Genomic DNA, 23,280 nt, shown 5'->3' with positions numbered 1-23,280 from the left:
AGGTTTTTGAGGCTCATGGAGGTCCCGCAGTTCGATATGTCAGCCTCTGAGAAAGCCATGCAGGGCCCTCAAGATGCCAAGCCGACATCTGAAAATTCATCTTCTCTTCAAGCCTGTGCCTGGCCTCACCGCCCGGCCCCACCCTGACGTCTAGGGGTTTGACGCCTAGGTATTCATCAGGACTCCACGCCGGTCCATGATGGCTCCAAACTGACACCTGAGGCTCCTGCACCGGCTTTTGAGGGGCCCGCCGACCTCTGATAGCCACCACGCAGGTCTCAAAAGACCATGTCGATTGTTGATATCTAAACCCCGAAGTCTTGGAAGGCCTGTGCTCTATGCAGATTCTTGAGGGCTTTACGTGGGCTTGTAAACATCCCGAACTGGCTCTAGCCTAGCTCGACCACGCCCCGCAGAGCAGGGCCCCAGGCTTTCCAGTTTTACGCCCCTGAGGGGTGTTTGAATATTCCCTTCTAACCTGACTCCAGGGTCACGTAGCGACAAGTGCGGCGGTAGGCGGCTTTCTAAAGAGCGTCGAAAATCATGGAGACATTACTTCAGTCATGTTGCAGTTCAGACCAAATCCCACGTCATCATGTTCATCGAAGGAAAAGTTTCGCCTAAATTTCGACACTCGAGGCCATACAAAGCTATAGCGCGCTGAAAGTGGGTTCGATAGCTCTCTAACGCGTGCAATCAGCCATGGGGGGGGGGCGTATCGGCCAAACCCGATCATAATTTAAGAAGGCTAGAAAGACGAGAAAAGCAACAGATAGCTGTAGGATGATTCAGAATCGTAGAGGTCATTTTTCGATTAGGTCATCGCTGAGGTCATTGAAGATGAAATTATGATAAAATTATGATAAACACAAAGACAAGATTACGACGAAAAAATTCTTGTTTTTATATTTTCACAAATAACCGTATACCTCGTGAACCAGAGAGCTAAGAGCTTCGCGGAACAACTAATTCGATAGGCCTTTCAAAACGCTTTCGCTTTTAAGATTTGACCTCAATGCCTCATGCCAATGGTTTGGCAACAGAGCAGAGGGCAAAACCATCTAAATAGTCGCATTTTACCAAAATAGTTTTGCTAAGAATTTTTGCAAGAACTTTGGTGAGAAAAATTACGAGACATTTACTTTGTCATCATTCTCTCGTTAACATGCATCGAATGTTAACACCTATAATTTCACATAACAAGCTCAACTTCAAAATGTGACCGCAGATCAAGGTCGTGCCCTTACTTGAGAAGTTCATGATGGTCATCAACTGATCCGTATGGATGGTTAACACCTTCAAGACAATTTCATTACTCCGTCTACCAGCTAGCTTGGCTACCTCGTCTCCTATATCAAAAGTAATCGTCGAAAAACTGATATTGAGCTTTTTTAAAAGCTTTTTGACCTAGCCAGACAATTTGAATGGCCGCTGGCCATCAATTGCACGCTGTCCATCAACTATGGGCAGAATGGTCGTGTTTCTGTAAATATGCTGTTGTTTTTTACGTGCCTCTTCAGATCAAGAGACATTTGTCCTTTCCCCGATTTGGCTGGTAATGATCAGGACAAGATCTGACCTTTCGTTGTTGGTAAGGGGCCCCCATTAGGTTGAGGGGGCCCCACTTTGCTGGGGGGCCCATCGCGAACGTCTCTCACCCCCGTCGCCAGAGTTCTGGCTGCGCCACTGACCTGATTTGACCCGACTGCCCCCTGGAGCTTTCGGACGTCACTTGCGTACCCATCTGCTCGAGGAGCAAAACACTGTCTAGCCAGCATGACTGTTTATCTACACGTGTGTTTCCCTTTCATCATCTTTTATCGTTTTTTTTATCACCATCTGTTTTATTGACGACGGGCAGTAATAGCCACATGTGCACGTGGAATGTCCTGAATAAATTGTCTATTGTCTATTGTCTATGCTCCTTTTCCGTAGAAGAAAAAGTCATCGAAGGACCCAACCGGCGAGCAGAAGTGTGAGGACCTCAAAAGCAGTAATCGCCACGCACTTCCAGAATGTGGATCGTTCATGATTGTTCAATACAATACAATACAATACAAAAGGCGATTGACTTCAGTCGGACAGTATTGATGAAGAGGTATTAAAACTGCATACGGACAACGCGACAGCAGATTGTGGAAAACAGGTTGCAGGCTTTGCAATCAGACAGCAGTCTTTCAGGAAAGACGAAGCCACACACGTCTGACTCTGTGCCCCGTTCGCCGGCCCCAGGCCTTTGGAGGACCCTGCCCGGCAGCGCCCGCGGCCGCCCCTCCGCACTCACAAACCATAACAAACAGTGCGAGCTCACACGGCGCCCGCGTGGCGGGGACGGCGGCGCAGGAAACGGCCGGGCGAGGGCAAGGGTTGGACCGCACAGAAGGCGGGCGACCAGCGGCGGTTAGGCCCCCGTTGCCCGCGCCACTATCACCAAGCGTTCGCCTCAGTTGGCTGTCAGCGGCCGAAACCACTCGCGTCGGCTCGTTTGTAGGGTAGGACGGCCCCTAAAAAACGCACCGACGGAGTGATAACGACGAGGTATATGGTCGGGATTAAGGATATGCAGGTTTGACGAATCTCGAAGTCGCATCTATTAAATAGGTGAGGGTGGGTGGGAAACTTCTCGCCCACTCTCTGCTCCACTCGCCGTCCGTCGCAGTCGACGACTGCCGTTCGCGCCTCTCGGCTCTGCTGCCAGCGGCGCGCCCGTTCCTACACTCCCCTTCGCACCACCCCTAGTCAGGGTCTGCTCCGCGTCTGTCGGCGGGGTGATTTATCTGTCTCCGACCCCCGTCTCCCTTTGCTCCGGTCACGTTCAGTGGCGCCCGGGCAGGGTCCTAACCTTCCATAGCCGCGTCGCCGCTATGAGTTGATTAGGCCCCCGTTGCCCGCGCCACTATCACCAAGCGTTCGCCTCAGTTGGCTGTCAGCGGCCGAAACCACTCGCGTCGGCTCGTTTGTAGGGTAGGACGGCCCCTAAAAAACGCCAAATACACCCAATGGAATGAAAAAGTCTTAGGCTAAGCGTCCGCTGCCCAAACCTTTCTCGATCTCTGCTGAGCAGTTAATGGTTTGACCACGAATCCGGGCACATGCCGCATGCGGAAAGGTTCCCAGTGTGTTCCGCTGGCGATGCCCGGTCTGTTATTGCGGCATGGCTCTTGGTGGTGAGTTTGGGTCGAACCCTTAGTTAGTGTGAACCGGGGCGGCGAGGGACTCCCTCCACCCCAAGGTCGGCTCCCGTCCTGAGTCAGCTGTGACTGGACCCCATACTCCCCGCACAGTGCCGCCAGTGACTCACTGTCGACCCGCGTGGGGGCGCCGCGACCCACTAATGGAACGTGACCGTGTTCGGGGTGTTCGTTGGTCGTCTGCCTCTCGTGGCCGCCGGGGGACCAGCGGGGGAGCCGGGTCGTGCGGCGTCGGCTGGTATCAGGTTGCGGCGGGCGGCCCGTCCCGCCGCTGTCGCCTGGTTTGAGGACCGTGGCGGCCCCACTGTGGGCCTCTGTGGCCCCGCGGACGGTACCGGCAGGCGGGCCCGCGGCTGCCCCGGCGTTGACTGTCTCATCAGCCGGTCCGGTGTCGTGGCGGTGCCGGGGCTGTGCCAGCGGCCGGCGGCCGGCTCTGGCTCCGCCGATGGCTGTCTTTTCTGACTGGCGGTCGGCGCGGGCGGCCTTGGGGGGGGGGGGGGGGGAGGGGCGACTGTGGTTCCCGGCGGCCCAGCCTATTTCGTTCGTTGCTATTCCGGTGTGTGTGAAGCCATGCCTGGACGCACTGCGGTCAGGGGGGGGGGGGGTCCGATCCGATGGTTTTGTCCCCGTGTCGGTCTTGGACCCCCGTGTTCACGGCCTCGGGGTTGCGAAGTTTAGCCCGGCACGCTTCCCGGCGCCTAAACCGACGTCATCGGTGCTGGCTAAAATGGAATGCCGCGAATCTGGGATCAGTGGCCTGGTTTCGCCTTTGATATCGTGCTGCAGATTATCTAGTCGTCGGCAGCGGTCCCGTAGACCTATGTTGCGCGCAACTTAGCCGCGGCGTCGGCGGCGGACCCGGTTTACGTGCTCATACGACCGCACATACATAAATGAGGTTTGTATGGCCATGTGGCCGTGAATGACTGGTAGAAAAGGTTGTGCATGGATTCCGGTGCTGTGATGGCACCGCACGCAAAGCACAGTGCCTCACGGAAAATAGGAACGGTGCATTGTTAGCGTACTTTAAACGCACCTACCCAGGTACCTAAGAATCACGTGCTGTTCATGAGGCCTGTGAGCACGGGCGCCGATGACTTTTCTGCCGCTCCGTTCTGGCCTGCGGGATGACGACTTGCATGCCAGCGCATGTGGGGACTCACATTTGGCAGCTGCTCGCACGGGTTACCGTGGGTGGGCAGGGTTCGCGAAAGTGTCGGCTGCCAGCTTGCCGCAGATTGCAGTGTCGCGACGCTTACTCGGAGTCTCGAGATTGGGGAGCCGGCAGGCAGCGGCGTAGTCGGTGTAGTTGTGTCCGGGCATGATCTTGCATGCATTTTGTCTGTGCTTGCTCGATTCCTGCACTCAGAATGCACTTTGAGAGCAGTTTGAATAAAGACTCAATTGAGCGCTGAGACCAGCCTCAAATGTGTCTGATTTTAAACGGTTTCAGTAAGGCTTCCTAAGGGCTCATGTACCCGAATACTGGATTCAAGCGATACCGAAACTGGGGTTCGGACTAGAAACTGGTTTCATAGTGAGACTAATTTTTTAAAAGCTTGACACCGAAAATAGGTACCGACTGAGCTCTGTTTCTGCGATCAATGGCGTTGCTCAGAAAATATTCTCAAAATGTGTGATCTGTTTTGAATCGGGGACATTAGCCCGAAACTGATCTCTGAGACCAAAAATGGAGAAACTGTTTTCTCAGTGTGTGCGGATTGTTCGTTCGGTCTCGTCTGCCACCGCTGAGCCCAGTGTTTCAGACATTGGACGAACGAAGTTCATAGTCTGTCGATAGCTAGATGCCTGTCGAGTTGCAGAGCAGCCGATGCATGACGCAGACCGGGTGTGTATGTGTGTGTGTGTGTGGGGGGGGGGTGCGTGTGTGTGTGTGTGTGCGTGTGTGTTAAGCGCAAAGTGGCCGAGGCGTCGGCAGCGGACCAGGTGTGTAGTGAAGACAGAGTGGCCGAGGCGTCGGCAGCGGACCAGGTGTGTAGTGAAGACAGAGTAGCCGAGGCGTCGGCAGCGGACCAGGTGTGTAGTGTAAACAGAGTAGCCGAGGCGTCGGCGCCGGACCGGATGTATGCGTATGTCGATGCAGAAATACGGAGGCGGCCACTTAGAAAATACTTGAGACCTTTTTACAAAGAGACTCCTTGAGTGCTAAACCGAGCCTCCAAGGTGACTGGCTGAGATGTGTTTCTGCGGCAGCGTATGTCCATCAAGTTGCGTTCGGAAGCGCTTCTCGAAATGCGTGGTCTGTTTTGACAAGGGGCATTATCCTAAAGCTGGTCTCTGAGGCAAAAAAAAAGAGATGCTGTTTTCCAGTCCCGGCGAAGAAAAAAAAAAGAATGTCGAGTTGCAGAGCAGCCGAGGCGTCGGCGGCGAACCTGTTGTATATGTATCTACGTATGTATGTATGTATGTATGTATGTATGTATGTATGTATGTATGTATGTATGTATTCACGTCATAGGGCACATCCCCGTAATTGAGGCTTTCCTGTACCCTGGAGTCGTTAATATAAAACAGACGATCAGTTGGGTCAGCATACACATACATACACATGCACACACGTGCACCCACATGCACACATCTAACCAACCCCCCACGTTGCCTCGTCAACAAGTGCTGCTTTATCTCGCTATTGAAGCGGCTCCCAGGCAGGTTTCGTGTCACGCTTAGCAAGATGTTATATGCGATGACAATAGCGTGTCTGAACTACGCCTGCCAGACTCCAATCGAATCGCCGGCGTGACTAAATGGTCTGCGTTCCGTGTTGTACGGTACGGCGGTGAACATCTCCACGAGTGACCAGGTCGCCGGCGATCGACTCAGGCTCTGATGTCACTAAAATGCGCTTTAGTAAGCTAAGTGCCTACCGTGTTGCAGAGGGCCGAGGTGACGGCGGCGCACCTGGCCCTGTAAATTGCAGAGTAGCCGAGGCGTCGGCGGCGGGCCTGATGCGTGTGCATGGGTTGCAGATTAGCCGAGGCGCCGGTGGCGGACCCGATGTGTGCAGGGGTTACAGTGCAGCCCAGGCGTCGGCGGCGGGCCCGATGTATGTGCATGAGTTGCAGAGTAGCTGAGGCGTCGGCGGCGGTCCTGATGTACTTACGTGCAAGGGTTGCAGCGTAGCCGAGGCGTCAGTGGCGGACCTGATGCGTGTGCGTGAGTTGCAGAGTAGCCGAGGCGTCGGCGGCGGGCCTGATGTATGTGCCGTTGCAGAGTAGCCGAGGCGTCGGCGGCGGACCTGATGCATGTGCAGTTGCAGAGAAGCCGAGGCGTCGGCGGCGGACCTGACGTATGTGCCGTTGCGGAGTAACCGAGGCGTCGGGGGCGGACCTCATGCATGTGTGTGAGTTGCAGAGTAGCCGAGGCGTCGGCGGCGGACCTCATGTACGTGCGAACATGGGTGGAGAATTGTTTTCAAAGTTGGTATGGCGCCAGTTGCTTGAAACAATACTATCGTGTTTTATTCTTATCAAACTGAAAACCTTAAATTTCGTAGCTTTTACCCTGAAAAAGTTGGTATGGCATTGCCATACCATCTTTTAAGTTGGTGTGGCGCGTGCCATGCCTGCCATACCATATTCTCGACCCATGCCGGTGCAGAGTTTATGGGGTGGCTGAGGCTATACGACGGCGAGCCTGATGTGTGTGCATGAGTAGCAGAGGAGCCGAGGCGTCGGCGGCGGACCTGATGCAAGTGCATGAGTTGCAGAGTAGCCGAGGCGTCGGCGGCGGACCTGATGTATGTGCGTGATTTGCAGAGTAGCCGAGGCGTCGGCGGCGGACCTGATGTATGTGCGTGATTTGCAGAGTGGCCGGGGCGTTGTCGGCGAACCTGATGTGTGTGCGTGGGTTGCAGAGTAGCCGAGGCGTCGGTGGCGGACCTGGTGTATGTGCAGTGCAGAGTAGTGATGTCAACTACGGAAAATCGGAATACCGATACCAAACCAAGTACCAACCTAGGGTGCATTATACCAACAAATTACCGAACACATTAGGAATCAAATACCAAGTACCGAGTTGGTATCAGTATGGTATCGGTATACCGAAAAGTTGTATCCGAGGACATCTCTACTGCAGAGTAGCCGAGGCGTCGGCGGCGGACCTGATGCATGTGGGTGCCGAGGCGTCGGCGGCGGACCTGATGTATGTGCGGTGCAGAGTAGGACGTCGACTACGGAAAAATCGGAATACCGATACCAAACCAGGTACCAACCTAGGGTGCATTATACCAACAAAATACCGAACACATTAGGAATCAAATAGCAAGTACCGAGTTGGTATCAGTATGGTATCGGTATACCGAAAAGTTGTATCCGAGGACATCTCTACTGCAGAGTAGCCGAGGCGTCGGCGGCGGACCTGATGCATGTGGGTGCCGAGGCGTCGGCGGCGGACCTGATGTATGTGCGGTGCAGAGTAGGACGTCGACTACGGAAAATCGGAATACCGATACAAAACCAAGTACCAACCTAGGGTGCATTATACCAACAAAATACCGAACACATTAGGAATCAAATAGCAAGTACCGAGTCGGTATCAGTATGGTATCGGTATACCGAAAAGTTGTATCCGAGGACATCTCTACTGCAGAGTAGCCGAGGCGTCGGCGGCGGACCTGATGCATGTGCGTGCCGAGGCGTCGGCGGCGGACCTGATGCATGTGCGTGCCGAGGCGTCGGCGGCGGACCTGATGCATGTGCGTGCCGAGGCGTCGGCGGCGGACCTGATGTATGTGCGTGCCGAGGCGTCGGCGGCGGACCTGATGCATGTGCATGAGTATTTATGTGCGTGAGTTGCAGAGTAGCCGAGGCGTCGGCAGCGGGCTTGATGTATGTGCAGTGCGGAGTAGCCGGGGCGTCGGACGCATTGCAGTTGCAGAGTAGCCGAGGGGTCGGCGGCGGACCTGATGTGTGTGCATGAGTTGTAGGGTGGCCGGAACCAGGTGTTTTGTGTGTATCGCGTCGCAGGTTGGGGTGCCGCGTTGCACGACCCTTCAAAGCGTGCCTACCAGGCTCCCCGGTTTCCTTTACGATTGTGTGTGCGCTTAGTATGCCTCTGAATAGATGCGCGTCAGTCGCCTGGGAACCATCCTCATGGTGGCGCCGCGTCAGTCGCCGGGCAACCATCCTCGTGGTGTCGCCGCCAAGGAACCGCACTCCGCTGTACGTACCCCCGAGCCGTGCTCGATACGCCTCACCTGCCGTGCCGGCGTTAGTGTGCCTGACCATAGAATCCTTGTAGCCGTTGGTACTCCCCACAGCTTCCCTGGCTCCCTTCTCGCTCGCTCTCCGCTCCACTCGCCGGCGGCCATGTCGGCGTTAAGGAGTGCGTGATCGGATAATCCTCGTAGCCGTTGGCACTCCACACGGATTCCTTAGCTCACTTCTCGCCCACTCTCTGCTCCACTCGCCGTCCGTCGCAGTCGACGACTGCCGTTCGCGCCTCTCGGCTCTGCTGCCAGCGGCGCGCCCGTTCCTACACTCCCCTTCGCACCACCCCTAGTCAGGGTCTGCTCCGCGTCTGTCGGCGGGGTGATTTATCTGTCTCCGACCCCCGTCTCCCTTTGCTCCGGTCACGTTCAGTGGCGCCCGGGCAGGGTCCTAACCTTCCATAGCCGCGTCGCCGCTATGAGTTGATTGGTGGCTCGGGCTACCCTCTTAGCTAATGGACAGAGGATCGGTAGAAAGCAATAGTGAGCGCATTGATAGCAAAGGCATTGCATATGATGACGAGAACCAGCGAAGGGATGTATCATAATTCACTTCACATTTGCGTCCTCTCATTCTTCATGAAAAGCGTCTTTCACGCCTTCCGCCTCCACTAACACACCAAGCCATTCGTTCTGTCACCTTCCAGGCCACGAGTCAGCGTGCGTTGGCCGTGGACAAAGCCCAGCGGGGGTGGGTTGCCGACCACCGCGGAGGCACCCCGCCGCTGTGGACACAAACACCCTCCAGTCTGCGGCGCAGCAGGACGCGGCGACGCGCGGGACAGGCGCTCATTCATCCGGGCACGGCGTGCGACAGCGGGTGCGCACCTCATCCGTTAGCGCGGAGAAGACGTGTTGACACGGTGTCAGCGGTGGGTGACACGGTGTCAGTAGTCGGTGACACGGTGTCAGTGGCAGGAGACATGGCGTCAGTAGAACGGCGCAGGTCGCTACACAGTGGAAATAATGCGAGTGGCGCTGCATGACATTGCGACGATGGGTCGACGAATGGACAGGAAGCTAAATGACGACCGACGAAAGCTTTAACTCCCCAATTTGTATTCCCTTCCCAGGCCCGAGCCTCCCATCTTGGCAAGTTGCTGGCCCCATCACTGTCTGACCAACAACGCTCGATATTGAGCAGGTTCTTCAACAGGTTCTTCAGTCGGTGAATGTAAAGTCGCTGGGAAACACCGAAGATCACAGCCTCAACTCTTCCCCGACAGTCCCGCTCCCGGATACATTGCCTCTCAACTGGCACGTCCCAGTCGGCACTCCCGATCAGGCACTCTGATATACCCGCCACTCGGTCAGTTTTCCTGCAGAGCGGCCCTTTCCATCCGCCCACCCTCGCGTGAGGAGGATCGCCTCAGACACGGCACGACATCGAGAACCACTACACAGAACCACTTCCAAAATACTGGGACAAAGAGTAAAGACAACTGCTGACTGACGGAGTAGGCATCTCGAGCTGACTCTGAACATGCTGCACAGAGAGGAGATAACCGTGGACATTCCGCCACACCTTCATACGGCACAAGGAGAGTTTGAGTCTCGACATGTGACGTCTTTTCCTGACGCTTTCCTGCACTAATCTGGACTACGAATCACTAATCAGTGCTGTTTCAAGCATCTTCGAGGTCGTTTCTATGTCGACCCGCTAGTATTTGTCCTCTATTTCCAAACTGTTACATGACAACTTCCACGAAGTGATGCTTGTTCAGTTGAAATGACAAAGAGCTGCTGGGGAACAATGACATGGCAAATAACCGACAATCGATACCCAGCTTTAAGAAGCTATCGCGAACAGACGATTGCTGCGGGTTGCCCAGCTACATCCTATGCTGCATGCCGAAGCCATCCAGACCATGTCTGCAGGAATCCTGCTCCAGTCGAGTGACATTCGACATCCAATACATTCCGTAGCTCACCACCATAGCTCGTCCCAGACGACCCGACGGGACGGTGTCCCAAGCCGGAATCCCACCGGGCTGACTCAGACGTCCAAAGGTCAGAGGTCATGTTCACTGGCCAATCAGCGTCGGGCAAACCGGAGGGAGGATCCCACGGCCATCGACAGACGGCGCTGGCTGTCATGGATTTGTCCAACTCTAGTCAAGATACACCGCCGCGCATCGGCGGAGAGATGAACACAGATGCCGTGACGTTTGACCAAGAATCAGCGACGGCAAACGAGACAGCTATGCTGGACGTATGTAGCCAAGCCCCTAAATGCGGCTTGAAACATCATTTGGAAGGTAAAAATGAAGATTCACAACCAACTGAGTCAAGATATGGTTACTTGTGTCAGTGGAGATGGCCCATCTCCCAGTCTCAACATTCCGAACATGACGAAGGTGCGAAGCCTAACAAAACTCCAAAAAATATAATCTCCATCCTACCACCCCCCCCCCCTATCCTTGTTCCCCTCACGCCGAGTGCTGACGTCACGTCAGTGTGGCCGGTGCGCTCACCATACCCTGCCCGCTCACCCACAGAGCGGTCAGCGTCCGAACCTCGCCGGAAGGGACCGCTTCCGGCCGGTGGCGGTGGCCGACCGAGAGCCGCGCGGTCCTCGGTCGCATCCCCGACCGGCCGGTCGGAGTCACTTTACAGTTTATAGCGGCCGGCGCGCCGTCCCGGCCGTGTGATGACAGCCGCCGCCGCTCGGCTCCGCGCCGCGGGCGGTCCACACTCCGAGGTCATTACCGGAGCGACGGCGACGGCCGGACCGCCGGAGTGAGTCCATTCACAAACGGGCCCGCGCGGCCGAGTCGCCGCCACGGCCCCACCAGGAGCGCCGCCGTGGTGGGAACCTGGGGCCGAGGCAGCCCCGGTGGCGCTGCCGTAATGAAGACGGTGGCGCAACACGGAGCTCGTGGCGCTGCGGTGAGCCAACAGGACGCACCATATCCAGCGAGCATCACCGCGGCTGTGGTAACGTGGCAGCCAGCCAAGACTGAGACGTAAAAGCAGCGGGACCTCGCAAAAATTGGCAGGGAACGTGGGCATTCCAAAAAGAGAGGTCGCCGAAGATGGTGGTGGTATTTGGAATCTCACCAGGCTGTCTCACAAAAAAAAAAAAAAAAATGGGGATCTGCTGACTCTGATTAGGATACCGAACGGGAGTGCCAGTTGAAGTGTAGGTGGATTGAAAAGGGAAATAACAATCTGTACTCACTCAATGTGGTTGGTGCGGAGCGATATTTCCAGATCTCGCAGCACTTGTGTTGACGTGGCGTCGCCCATCAGTTTCCGTTTCTGCCGGGGAACAAACGTCGTCAGAACCAACATGAGACGAAACACTGTGCTCCCATTAAACATATCAAATTCACATGTTTGTGTAATAAAAATAATTGCATCTTTTGCATCTAAGCCCACACATACACCATACTCCAGCAGTTGACAAGCGATTATCAACTGACTATCATCAACCGACTAATTATCAACTGACAAGCACCAAACAGTTAGGCCTTAACTAGACCCAAGACTGGGGTGTATGTTTTCTCGGCAGGAGCCAACGGCAAGCGGTCCGGTTCACTTGGCCGACAACATGCCGAACGTGCCCCAAAACGGAGCGATCAACAATAGTCCGGCGTGCGGACAAAAACTGGAAGTCAGCGGCCAGCGGCGGCAGAAGAGCAGGGCCGTGAGGCAGGGAGGCCACTGCAGGAGTCAGGCCAAAGTAAACACGACAGGAGACCACGTAAGGGAGGGAACGTCGCAGGCGTGGACGGCAGCCTCGTCAGCAAGGTGGTTGAACTTTTGACGGGCCATGGGCGTAATCAGTTATCATGTGGCAATGCTAGGTATACAGGTAACAGTCTGTTAGGCGGAATCAAAGTATAGTGAGAATCTATGCCAGTCTATGGCAGAGTTCCATATAAGAAGTGAGGTGTATGACAGGGGAGGGTAGCGCTGACAGGAGGGTATTGTGCCGGCCGCTTCACCTCTGCAGCTGCTCCTGTCACAGCACCGCTACAGGCCACAGACGGCGGCCCGCTCGGCTTTATCATGTAAAGCAGCATCTATGGCGGCTGTGCGCGTTCAGAATGCCGGGTCGGTGGCCCCGCATTCCTGATCTGACCGCGCCGACCGCGGCCGGACCGGTCCGTGCAGGTCGGAGGCGAGGGACTCGGTCTGCGCACACACGCACAAACGCGCGCATCCCGCCCACCCGGGCCGGCCCACACCGCCCCCCCCCCCCGCGTCACAGTCACGTGCGCCACAGGTATGCGCCAGTTGCACGGGACACACTGAACAGATTGCAGGCTTGAAGACGTGCAGTTCCGTCCCCGTGCTGGAAAGCTCGACTATGTCCGGGCTGCCACCACGCCACGCTGCCCTGGACTTTTGCTGCCAGAAAGTCAGGTCCGTGACTGCAGATTCGACTCGTGACAATAGTCACCGACCTCGAACTGAATAATGACCCGGTCAGAACGCAGAGAATGGGGTGAAATTTAATACCAGCCATCATGCGATGCGATTCCACGTGAAAAGCCGGGATGTATCCTTTTATCGCCAGCTCATTACACAAAGAGAGCAGAATCGTCGGGGCAAAAAACTGCACGTGCAGATTTCGAAAACGGCGCCCTGATGCCGGAGTTTATGGTCCCGATGAACGGAGATTATAAACAGCTGAGACGGGCAGGTAGCGCAACTATAAACAAGTGTCAGGGGGACTGCATACGGTAATGGGTGCACCCCCAGCAGCGGCGGTAGTGCAGGGCAAGGCAGTGCAGACGATCAGAGCAACGACCGATAGGCAGCGACCGATCCTTTACATGTGAGCGGAAAGGACAACTTGGCCATACAGACCTGACCTAGCGCAGCAGAACCTGATTTACCTGTCCGGCGACCTGACAAAAGCTTCCGGTATTGGATAATAAGACACAGAACGACTCTTCGGGAACAGGCTATATTTTTAGGGGAGCAGGTACAACTGGACGTGAATCTTGCATCTCGCAGAAGCCGTTACGTCGCTGATAACATTTTTTTCAGTGATCACACACAAGTGATCGATGATGTCATCACCACGACAAAAATATCACCTCAGACGGCGTAATGTCTTGTTTCGCCGATGTAACAAGCATACGGCTCGGTCACGTCCTACCGCATACACATACCATCGCACGGACCGCAAAATAAAATCTACCTACAAAAAAAACTTCTGCAGCGCTGCTGCTCAGCTTCCACTGAAGAGATTACAAGCAAGGCAAGGCTGCTTCTAACATTCAATCAGCAGGCAGCAATTATTGCAAAGTAAGCACAACTTAAACTGTTCAGTATTTAACAATGTACGGAAGACCAAATGGTGCATCACATCTATCACCACTCAACGTTCTACTTCTCAGCCCCATCCCGTCTCCTGGACCATCGAATCCCTGTCGGCGACATCCTCTTTGGCCATCAATCACTGCACGCTCGGCGATCGCGTGCACAAATGGACAACAGGACCGTGTTCTGACACCGCCGCGGTCCGGTTTCGGCCACCTGCCATTGTTTGGACCCGGTCACAGCCCGGTTCGGGGAGCCGCGCCGAGGCCGCCCTACAGACGCCTCGTACGGTGTAAGACGGTTGTGGCACCTGTTGGTGGCTGAGTATAACTGTAGCATCGCACGATGACGTGAGAGTTACCAGAATTGAGTGTTTGCGCGAGCTTACTAACAATGGAAGAAACAATGGAAAGTCGCGCTGCACGTTGAATGACACCTCTTGACGTATTGTACGGGCTAACGATCCCCCAAACCACCCAAACAATTGAATCCCCTTACAGTCTCCCCACCCAACGCCCGCGCACCTTGACGACCTCCCGTTTCCAGTAGCGGCTCTTACATCCACCAGGGTCACGTCACACAGCCGGCGGCACGGAAAGAACGCGCAAGGCCGGTGACTCGGCGGCGGAGGCGGCCGGCAGCTCTGTTTGGCAGACGGCAGAGGCAAACAGGCTGCACGGAACACGCCGGTCGAGCCGCCAGTCAACGCCGCTGCCAACCCTTTCGCCAGTCATACCGTCAACAGAACGGAACGAGCCGGTGGACTCAGTCAGCCGGCCGCGGGGAACGGGGAGGCATTGCAGAGTTGCGTGCGAAGGGGTTGAACAAGCCATTAGTGAACGGACAGGCGTAGACGGTGACGTTGTCTGTGATTCAGTCCTGCCCTGAGTCAGTTTGGATGTCCGCCTGAACGCACTGGGTGGCTCTGGTCGCCATGCCAGATTCCTGACTCAGTCACCATATCAGACTTCCGAAAAAGTTGTCATGTCACCCTTCTATGCAGTCAATTTGCCAGACTCCTAGTTCACGGTCCATCGAATCAGCGCCCTTCAAGGGATCAACATTCTCCCAAGACCCCACCACGGGGCCGGGGGCGTCACTAATCTCAAAACCAAGCGATCCCAATCACCATTAGCTCTCCTAACCTCACACAACCACACAAAAAACCTCGCACAAAGCCACGAATTGTTAAGATAAACACATAACCTTAATCCCTATCCATGGGAACTCTGAACCGGGTATCGGCACCGGACGGGTCGAGAGCCGGACCGGGCGCCGAACCCGCGCCTTATCGCCGCCGATCGGCTCTCCGTGTGTAAAACTTCCACCGGTACCGGCCCGCCCCCTGCATACCGCGGTCGGTTCGCCGGCGAATCATTCCGCGAAAAACGCTACCCACTGTCCGAACGGACGTTCCCACAGAAATATGTCTTACGATAGGAAACATGAAACATAAAACGCATTGGCTGAGCTTGCGCGTTCTAGGTGTTCAATTGGCCCGTGAAACGGCTGCTACACGGGAAGATGTGACACATTCAGTGGTTGAAGACAAAATGATATTTCATTCCTACTCGCCATATTGTTCCAAACTTTGAATACTTGGTACGGCGCAAGACGATCCAACGAATCGATATATTTCTTTTGTTTGACAACTTCATCACAAAACCGCATCCCCGTGTTCGCCCGAGCCATTTCCACAACAGACCGCAGTCTCTGGCGATTCCATTCGCCGGTGCATCAGCCGGACCGACACCAGGCCAGGACGACCGCAACATCCGACAGACAGCATCTGGAAACGGTGACGCGCCCCTCCCCTCCGTCACCAACCGCCGCCTCTTCCGTCAGGTCACACATCACCCGTCGCCGCCGTGTACCCCTCCCCCTCCCCCGTCGTAGACGGCGGCTGCTGCCCCGACGGCGGTGGCGGTGTCGTCGGCAGCGGCGGCGGCTGGAGACCGTTTGTCACGTGCCGACGGCGGCCGCTGGGGTACAGGTGACAGCCGCGCGCACCACATACGCTCCGGCCCTGGGCGTCAACGACCCGCAGCAGCCAGCGGCGCGGGTCACGGGGCGGTTGGGCTCCGTCGGCACCGTTCCTCGCCACCGCACGGGACGCAGGCCCAGCGGCAGCCTGGTCTGGGGCGCCAGTGGTGAGAGACGGAGCCGGTGAGGAGAGAGGGAGAGAGAGAGAGAGGGAGGGAGATGGAGGGATAAATGCAGAGAGGAGGTAGCGCAGCCAGGGATTAGCCGGTAACGGACTAGGAGGGGGAGGGGTAGGAGACGTCTCTCAGACCACTCAGAGAGGCGAGACACTGGCAGGCGCGGGGCACGAAGGGAAAGACTGGGAGCGAGGCGGTAATCACCAGGAAGACAAGCAGAGTGGATGAATGAAGGGTGGCCAATGGGGCGGAAAAGGAGACGATGAGGCGAAGGAACACACGTACGGCGTACGCGCGGGTCGAAAGTACTCACCCGATGACTGCGTGACGCCTTGGGGTCCAGGTAGGTGCGCAGCTTAGCCAGGTAGAACGAGGGCGGCTCTCGTGCCGATACCCGCTCCTGAAACACACATAGAGAGAGAAAATGAGAAGGGAGAGGGGACACAGTGCTTTCCTCGCGTCCGTAACTCCTGTAGTCGTATCTGCAAAACGTGCCAATTACATATAACGACGCATTTCAGTGTGGACTGTTAAGGTCGCAGCTGTGAAGTTAACGAGGGTTGCAGGTGACATATTATCTATCTCACACGTTGAACAATTTTACTTTAAAGAAATGTTTCATGAGCAAGATAATAACTGAAAGGACAAACGAACGAAGAACAGCGCAAGACCAGAACAGCACACAAACACAGGCCAATTAACAACAAAAACGCAACCCAGTAGGGAAAACAAGACAATATGAACGCAACAAAGCCACACGTCGTTAACAAGCTCACACAAAGACGAGAGAGGAAAGCGCTGACTTGTCAGACATCACATTGCGCGAGCAGAAAGAGACCAGCACGCAACCCAATGGTCCACGCAACCACAGCAAAGGCAGCCTGATGGAGCAGACACTACGGCGCACCCATAGCGCTCACACCGGTCACGCTCATTGCATACCATTCCGTAGGGTTTACTAACCACCATGCCACTCATGGTTTGACATAAAAAAGTTTGTCAAGTAGTTACACATGTTATCGACGTCTTAACACCTCCGTTTCAAGGCAGAATGTTATATGGCCCTCATCTTCAAGTCTTAAAAGATATACATATGTAAGATATGCATATTCAGTATCGAAGCATACCTACTCGTATGTCAACGGCTTCAGTTGTATTACAGAGAAGCTGAATATCCTGTTCAAACACGCTGCAAAAACGTGTCAAAGGCCGGATTTAGAATCGGAGTTTGCCATTGAAATGTAAAGGAGCGCATCTAACCACAGAATGGGACGTTTCACACACTATAATGTCCGGGAAATGGACGACACACAAAAAGGCGACTGGGATGTCATGGTCCCATTCACCGGATACGAAAAATGAGTTACGCCTTTCACTGGCATATGGAAATCATCCATGCTCGAGTGCATCCGTACAATATAGGAGGAATTATGAAACCTTGGCGTTTACCAGAAGCGTGCTCCTTCTTTTCACCATTCAGGCGCGTTTTAGATCGCTTCATGATGTTGATTGCCCTGAAGAAGATGGCAAGGAAGCCTTCGCCAATGCCCAAGTACTTACAACCATCCTTGTCTTGTTAAAGCTGATGTGGCTTTATAATAAAGCTCACGTGGCGCTGTGATGTGGAGACAAAACTACAGTCCGTGATGCAAGAGAGTGACGATGTGACGTGCCGTCTCGTAAAACATCCCGCAGAGACCCTTTTGTGATGTTACATGCCGTAACCATGACTCTTTGGAGGCATCAGCAGAACACAGCATCGCAACTAGTGGTGCCAATCATAATTTCTTTTCTTGGAATTCCAATTTTTGTCCAATTCCAATTTGGAATTTGGACGGAATTCTTAAGATTTTTCGGAAATTCATCGGAACACAAGGCCAATGCGCTTTTACAATGTACGCAAAAAAGCAAGAAAAAAATCGGGAAAGAATCGGAATAGCCCCCGCTTTGGACAAAAAATGGAAATTTACTTGGCAGATTCTTGGAATTGGATCGGAATTGGAATTGAAATTTCATGAAATTGGCATCCCTAATCGCAACGCATCCAGTCGGTATCCGTGAGGTATTCGTGACCTTCCCGTGACAGGCTATGGAATAGAATACATCACGAACAGCTTATGACATCAGTTCACGATGCGGTCAGTGATGGCGATCCATGACGTCTGTTGTGTAGCGCTCGTCACTGACGTCACTTGTGATTCTGGGCCGGGACGTTCGTCTGTGACTGCACTGTGAGTCTATTCCGTGACTGTTTCGTGACTCCAGCCGTGACGCCTGTCCACACACCAACCGTGACCGTTCCGTGACTATTCCGTGACGGCGGTCCGTGAGCCGTGTCCGTGACGCGGCCTATGGAGCGTCCACGGGTGGCGGTTCCCACGAGCGGCCGCTGCCGCCGGATCTGAGTGGATCCGGCGGCAGCGAACCGGCACTGCCCGCCGCTACCACCGCCGCCAAACTCCAGCTCACAAAGGAGGGGCACTGAGGAATGGCTATACCACACATACGAGTACCTACTAGCGAAAGACGATTGGACGTGCTTTATTCACCGAACATAATGGTAAAGTGAGAATAAAATGTAGCTATCAAACCCTTCCAAAAGGTGTTACAAAATTGAAATAAATTAGCATTTGACTGCCAGTTAGATATCAATTGACTCTCAGTGATATTGGCTGGCATAAATTGACTTTCCATATAGCTAGACCAGCAGGAATCCAAAATATTGCCGCATCCCGGCCAATTCAGCATCCAGGATGGACCACTCGGGGGTTTACGAGCCGGGGGAGACCGCAATAAAAATGATTAAATTCAATCAATACCCCGCTTTGAGTGCGGAACAGATGGTGCATCGAGCCGAAACCGGCCGAGGGAAGGCGCAGGGGAGAAAAAAAAACGACGAGGGGAGACGCGTCCGGCGGACGGAGCGGCGAGAGTGACGGTAGATGGTTGACGGTTGGATCAAAGACGAGTCGTCTGACGGACGTGATGGACGGATGAATAGACTGAGAGAGACAAGCTAGACGGACTGACGGACGCACGGAGGGATGGACTAACTGACGGACGGACGGACGGACGGACGGTCGGACGCAGGACATGCGGATATGATAGATGACGGTCGAGAAACGTCCTTTGATAAAATCACAGCTCCCAATCACTCATGGGTAATGGGTTCAAATATTACCAGCTACCTACAAACTGGAAAAAACAGCAACGACATTAACAAGTTGTCTTTATTCAAACCGCACCTTTTCAGCGCCGATCAGTTAAAAGATGCAGTTCTCAGGGCTGCTCGCGGTTAGCATGATTTCGTCGAATTAATAAAATTAATGCCAGGCATTCAACGGCGAGATAACTATACCCTGCTGTATCGTGACTGCGACTATCAATATTCCAGCTTCCGCCGCAAATTGTTCGGTAACCGCAGCATTTCCTGCTCTCTCGCTGAACACAGGAGCGCAATCAGTTGCTAGTGCCCGTGAGAATAACCTTCTGCCGCCATCATCTTGTAACGTTTGATGTCCACCCAAGCCCAACAGACGAACACGGCTCGAACGCGGTCAACTATCGATCGAACAATGAGCGTTGAACATTGAGCATTGAGTATCGAACATATGGACATTTGGGCACCGATCACCATTCAAGAGTTCACGATCACGATTCACCATCTCTCGGTCATCAAGCAACAAACACGATTCACGACTAACAATCCACTGTCTAGTCTGTCCTCATGTTCACTATCTACCGTCCTCTTCCCCAATACCCCCCGTTAACCGTCCTTTCTATCCCTTTGCACTGCATCCAGCCCTTACACCACCATTCATCATCCACCGACCACCAGCCACCATCCGTCGCCTACTGTCCGTGGTCCATCGTCCGTGATCCGTCATCCACCGCCACCCATCCACCGGCCACCAGCCACGGCCGTTCCCACTCCCCGACAGTCCCGAAGTCCGCTCTCACGACCGCACAGTCACGGATGCCGATCCGTGACTCGTGAGCCGTGTACGGTGGCACCCAGTGTCGTGGGACCGCACGGTAGACATAATACCGGTTAGGTTCTGAGGGAGCCCGGACTAGCAGCTACCTGTGGCGCAGTCACATGTAGTGTGGGGCTGCGTGGTTCATTTCTGCTGATGAGGCAAAGCATGGACATTGGAGACTTAGGTAAGGCGAACGTCATGGTGTGACAAATTCCTTATACTATTACGCAAAACGGTGATGCAAAAGGGAATTTGATGCACCACCAAGCGCCCACGGAAACCACTGAGGGCTCGAGTGACTGATTTTTTTTTCAACCAATTAGTCAGGCTAAGGTATTCGTAACTTAATTCATCTTGAGCTAATTAATGTTAACTACACAGTGTCTCGACACCCAACATAAAGTGACGTCATCCTAAGAAACGTTACGTCATTACTAACAGTTCGGCAGAAGCAAGACCCTTAATGTCACTGAAGTATTCAACAACGTTTAAAATGTCACAGTCATAAAGCGTTTAATGTCACGATCAGTAGGCATTTCCGCCGATGCAGAAACAAAGTTGATGATGAATTGATAATAATTAATGACAGTTTAGGAACAGGCTACTGTGAAAAGTATTTCGCTGATTTTTTAACGCATTATGAACACATTGAAGTTTAACCCTCGCATGTGTAGGGGGGGGGGGTCGGATGGACCCCCCCCATGGTTTTTCGCGAATAACTCGCGTAAAAAGCGGCCGATCGCGACGAAACTTTCAGTACCCTCGCATTGATCAATTTTACACCTACCCTGAAAATTTCATGACCCTGACCCAAATGACCTTTGACCTGTGACCTCTTTTCCGAGACCATGTTTGGCCGGAATCGCGATTTCGCGTACGTCGGCTCGCACTAGCCGCGTGTTTGCAAGCTTTTCGTGGTTTCAAACGTTCAAACATGTGATTTGATGTTACTCCCGTGTGTGTCAAGGTCACCTGAAGGTCAGGTCAGGTCATTGACCTTTGGTGACCTCGGGTGACCTCGGGTCACTTTTTCGAGTTTTACATGTTTCTAGGCTAGTTTTTGGAGCTGAATTCGAATTTAGCAACCATTTGAACATTTACGAAGTAGTTTTGGTGACTTCGTAACATGTTACGAAGCTGTCAGAGTCGGTTGACACGTACTACGAATACCCGTCACGACGCCTACTGGTTGACCTGACCTGACCTGACCCGACCTGGTCTAAATGCTTCAAGACATCTGTGATCAAAACTAACACGATATTCGTGATCAGCACCCCGAAAAACCTCTTAGCAGCCACACTTTACGACTTTCTAACAGGTCCCGATTTTCCCGACTTTGAGTCATTGACCTGACCTGGAAGGTCAACCAATGACCTAGGACCTTAAAATTGGGTATCATCGGCTTCCTCTCGTCACGGGCAACACGCTCGTTTTTTCCGCGAAGCTCTAGCTCGATCAGGGGCCAAACGGCAAGGGGGGGTCCAACCGATCCCCCCCTACACATTAGAAGCTGGCAAACGCCGCACACATGCGAGGGTTAACATATGGGTGATTGGGACTGCGGCGCGAGCCGACAGATGATGCTTGGTGTGAGGTGTACTGTCAGCCAACAAGCTACGATGGAAAAATAGTAATAAGGGTTTTCCCGCCGACAAATGACGTCTGATGACTAAATCACATCACGTTTTGCGTTTCCCGTATTCCAGGGAATGCCGTGACGGCGCGGTGGCCGCAGGTATTTACGGAATCACTGACCCCTGGCCACACCGCTCCAGTCAGCTGGGTGGCGGCGGAGGTATGTATATCCTAATCCGTGTAATGGACTACCCCAGTCGGCGGTCACTGGAACGGCTACACTCCACCGCATATGGGACTGGGGCGGTTCTTCCCAGTCCCATGAGTGAGTCCAAAGCCGGTCCACCCCATAAGTGAGCCCAAAGCCGGTCAACTTCCTCGACTAATTTCTTCGCTATTCTTTCTGCTTTTTCTATGATCTCTGTCAGCCTCAGACGTCAGAGATCAGAGAATCCTCACTCACCTGGTCGCATATCATCTCCCACTTCCTCTCGCAGTCGTACTGACGCAACACCTTGGCCTTGTCTGGCGGCAGGTCCATGGAAGCCTGGGGAAACACAGAGAGAAGAGAATGGTGAGACATACAGGAAAGACGAGACACATACAGGAGGGTAAGTACATATGAAATAATGGTAAAATGTGGAGATACGTGAGGTGGTGAGACATGGAGAAACGCGGAGACTCACAGCGGACGGTAGACAGGGAAGAACATGGGGCGGTGATGCATACAGACCCAATGATTTGCTGTCAAGAAACTGTGCAGCATGGGGGAGAAGAAAGAAGTCGCCCCTCTCATCTAAGTACCTTACGAAAATACCGTCGCATCTAGCGCGTTGGCCAGTTTTGATAATGGGAGCTACGTGCATCATCCTAGACAAGGACGAAAAGGTACCTTGAGGAAACATTCCCTTTCTTGAATGCAAATGCAATATGAATGCGTGACACACCCAAAACTTGTTTAGTTTAATCATATTACGCTTTCGTGAAGCTGTAATGTATGTAGCGTGACCTAAAATCCAATTCCCGGTTCCAGCACCTTCGGCGTTCCTGTACAACGAAACATGAAAACTAACGATGAATCACATCAGTAAGTAAGCTACATGTCCAGATGTCAGGTCGGCATCAATGCCCAATGTCCATCAGTCACCGCACCATCCTGCACAATCACACGCAGCACAGCTGCCCAGGTGTGGACAGTTGTCAAATACCGGTGATCCGTATCAGTCGCTCACACCTCACCACTCACCCCACCTACGCCTGTGGACGCCGTAATAAACCACCGTGCAGCGTACCGCCCCATCCCGTAAAATACGCTCGATCTCGATAAACGTCTGTGGCGCGCCGCCAGCGCACACAGGGCCGATCGCCAGGTCTAGCACGACATGGGTAAAAAAATCGAACTTTGTGGATGTGCAATGATACCTATACCAATTTGTTCAGAAATGATCATACTACATTGCTGTGGTCTTTGTTTTCCAACACAATTGCTATTTCATGGCGAAAACTTAGCTTAAACACGAACTTCGGAATCGTTTGGACCGAACTCGTCCCCCGCACTCTTCGACAACGTATCTTTGATCCACGAAAACAATCACAATTTGAGGAGGAATTCCACATTTATATACATCAAACGATAGCTCCGGGTCTGCAGAACACACATAACCATATCAAAATGGCGAACTCTTACTTGGTTATGATGTATTGGCACCGCAAATATTTAAAGACGAAAATATAATTTCACATAATTGATGTCACACACAAATAGACTTTTAAAAAAAGTACCGCAGAGTACCGCTTCGAAAATCTCGCTACATGTCAATCATTCATTGCACTACAAGATCCAACAGTCATTTTTTGCGACTTTTTGCGAC

The 23,280-nt window shown here is 53.5% G+C and overlaps 1 protein-coding gene across 1 annotated transcript in view; it reads right to left on the bottom strand.

Annotated features, from left to right (window-relative positions):
* LOC122373664 (formin-like protein) overlaps window positions 1-23,280 on the bottom strand; it is a 66,021-nt gene that overhangs the window by 29,636 nt on the left and 13,105 nt on the right. Inside the window, exons 2-4 of the mRNA XM_043351958.1 lie at window positions 21,873-21,956; window positions 16,168-16,254; window positions 11,600-11,679 (exon numbers count right to left, since the gene is read on the bottom strand). Coding sequence (XP_043207893.1) covers window positions 11,600-11,679; window positions 16,168-16,254; window positions 21,873-21,956 — 251 coding nt within the window. The remainder of the gene's footprint in view (window positions 1-11,599; window positions 11,680-16,167; window positions 16,255-21,872; window positions 21,957-23,280) is intronic.

The sequence above is a fragment of the Amphibalanus amphitrite genome, unplaced genomic scaffold (assembly GCF_019059575.1).
Source record: "Amphibalanus amphitrite isolate SeventyFive unplaced genomic scaffold, NRLGWU_Aamphi_draft 000038F_arrow, whole genome shotgun sequence".
NCBI classification, from domain to species: domain Eukaryota; kingdom Metazoa; phylum Arthropoda; class Thecostraca; order Balanomorpha; family Balanidae; genus Amphibalanus; species Amphibalanus amphitrite.
Note: the sequence above shows the minus strand (reverse complement) of the source record. Positions and strands in the feature narration are given on the sequence as shown.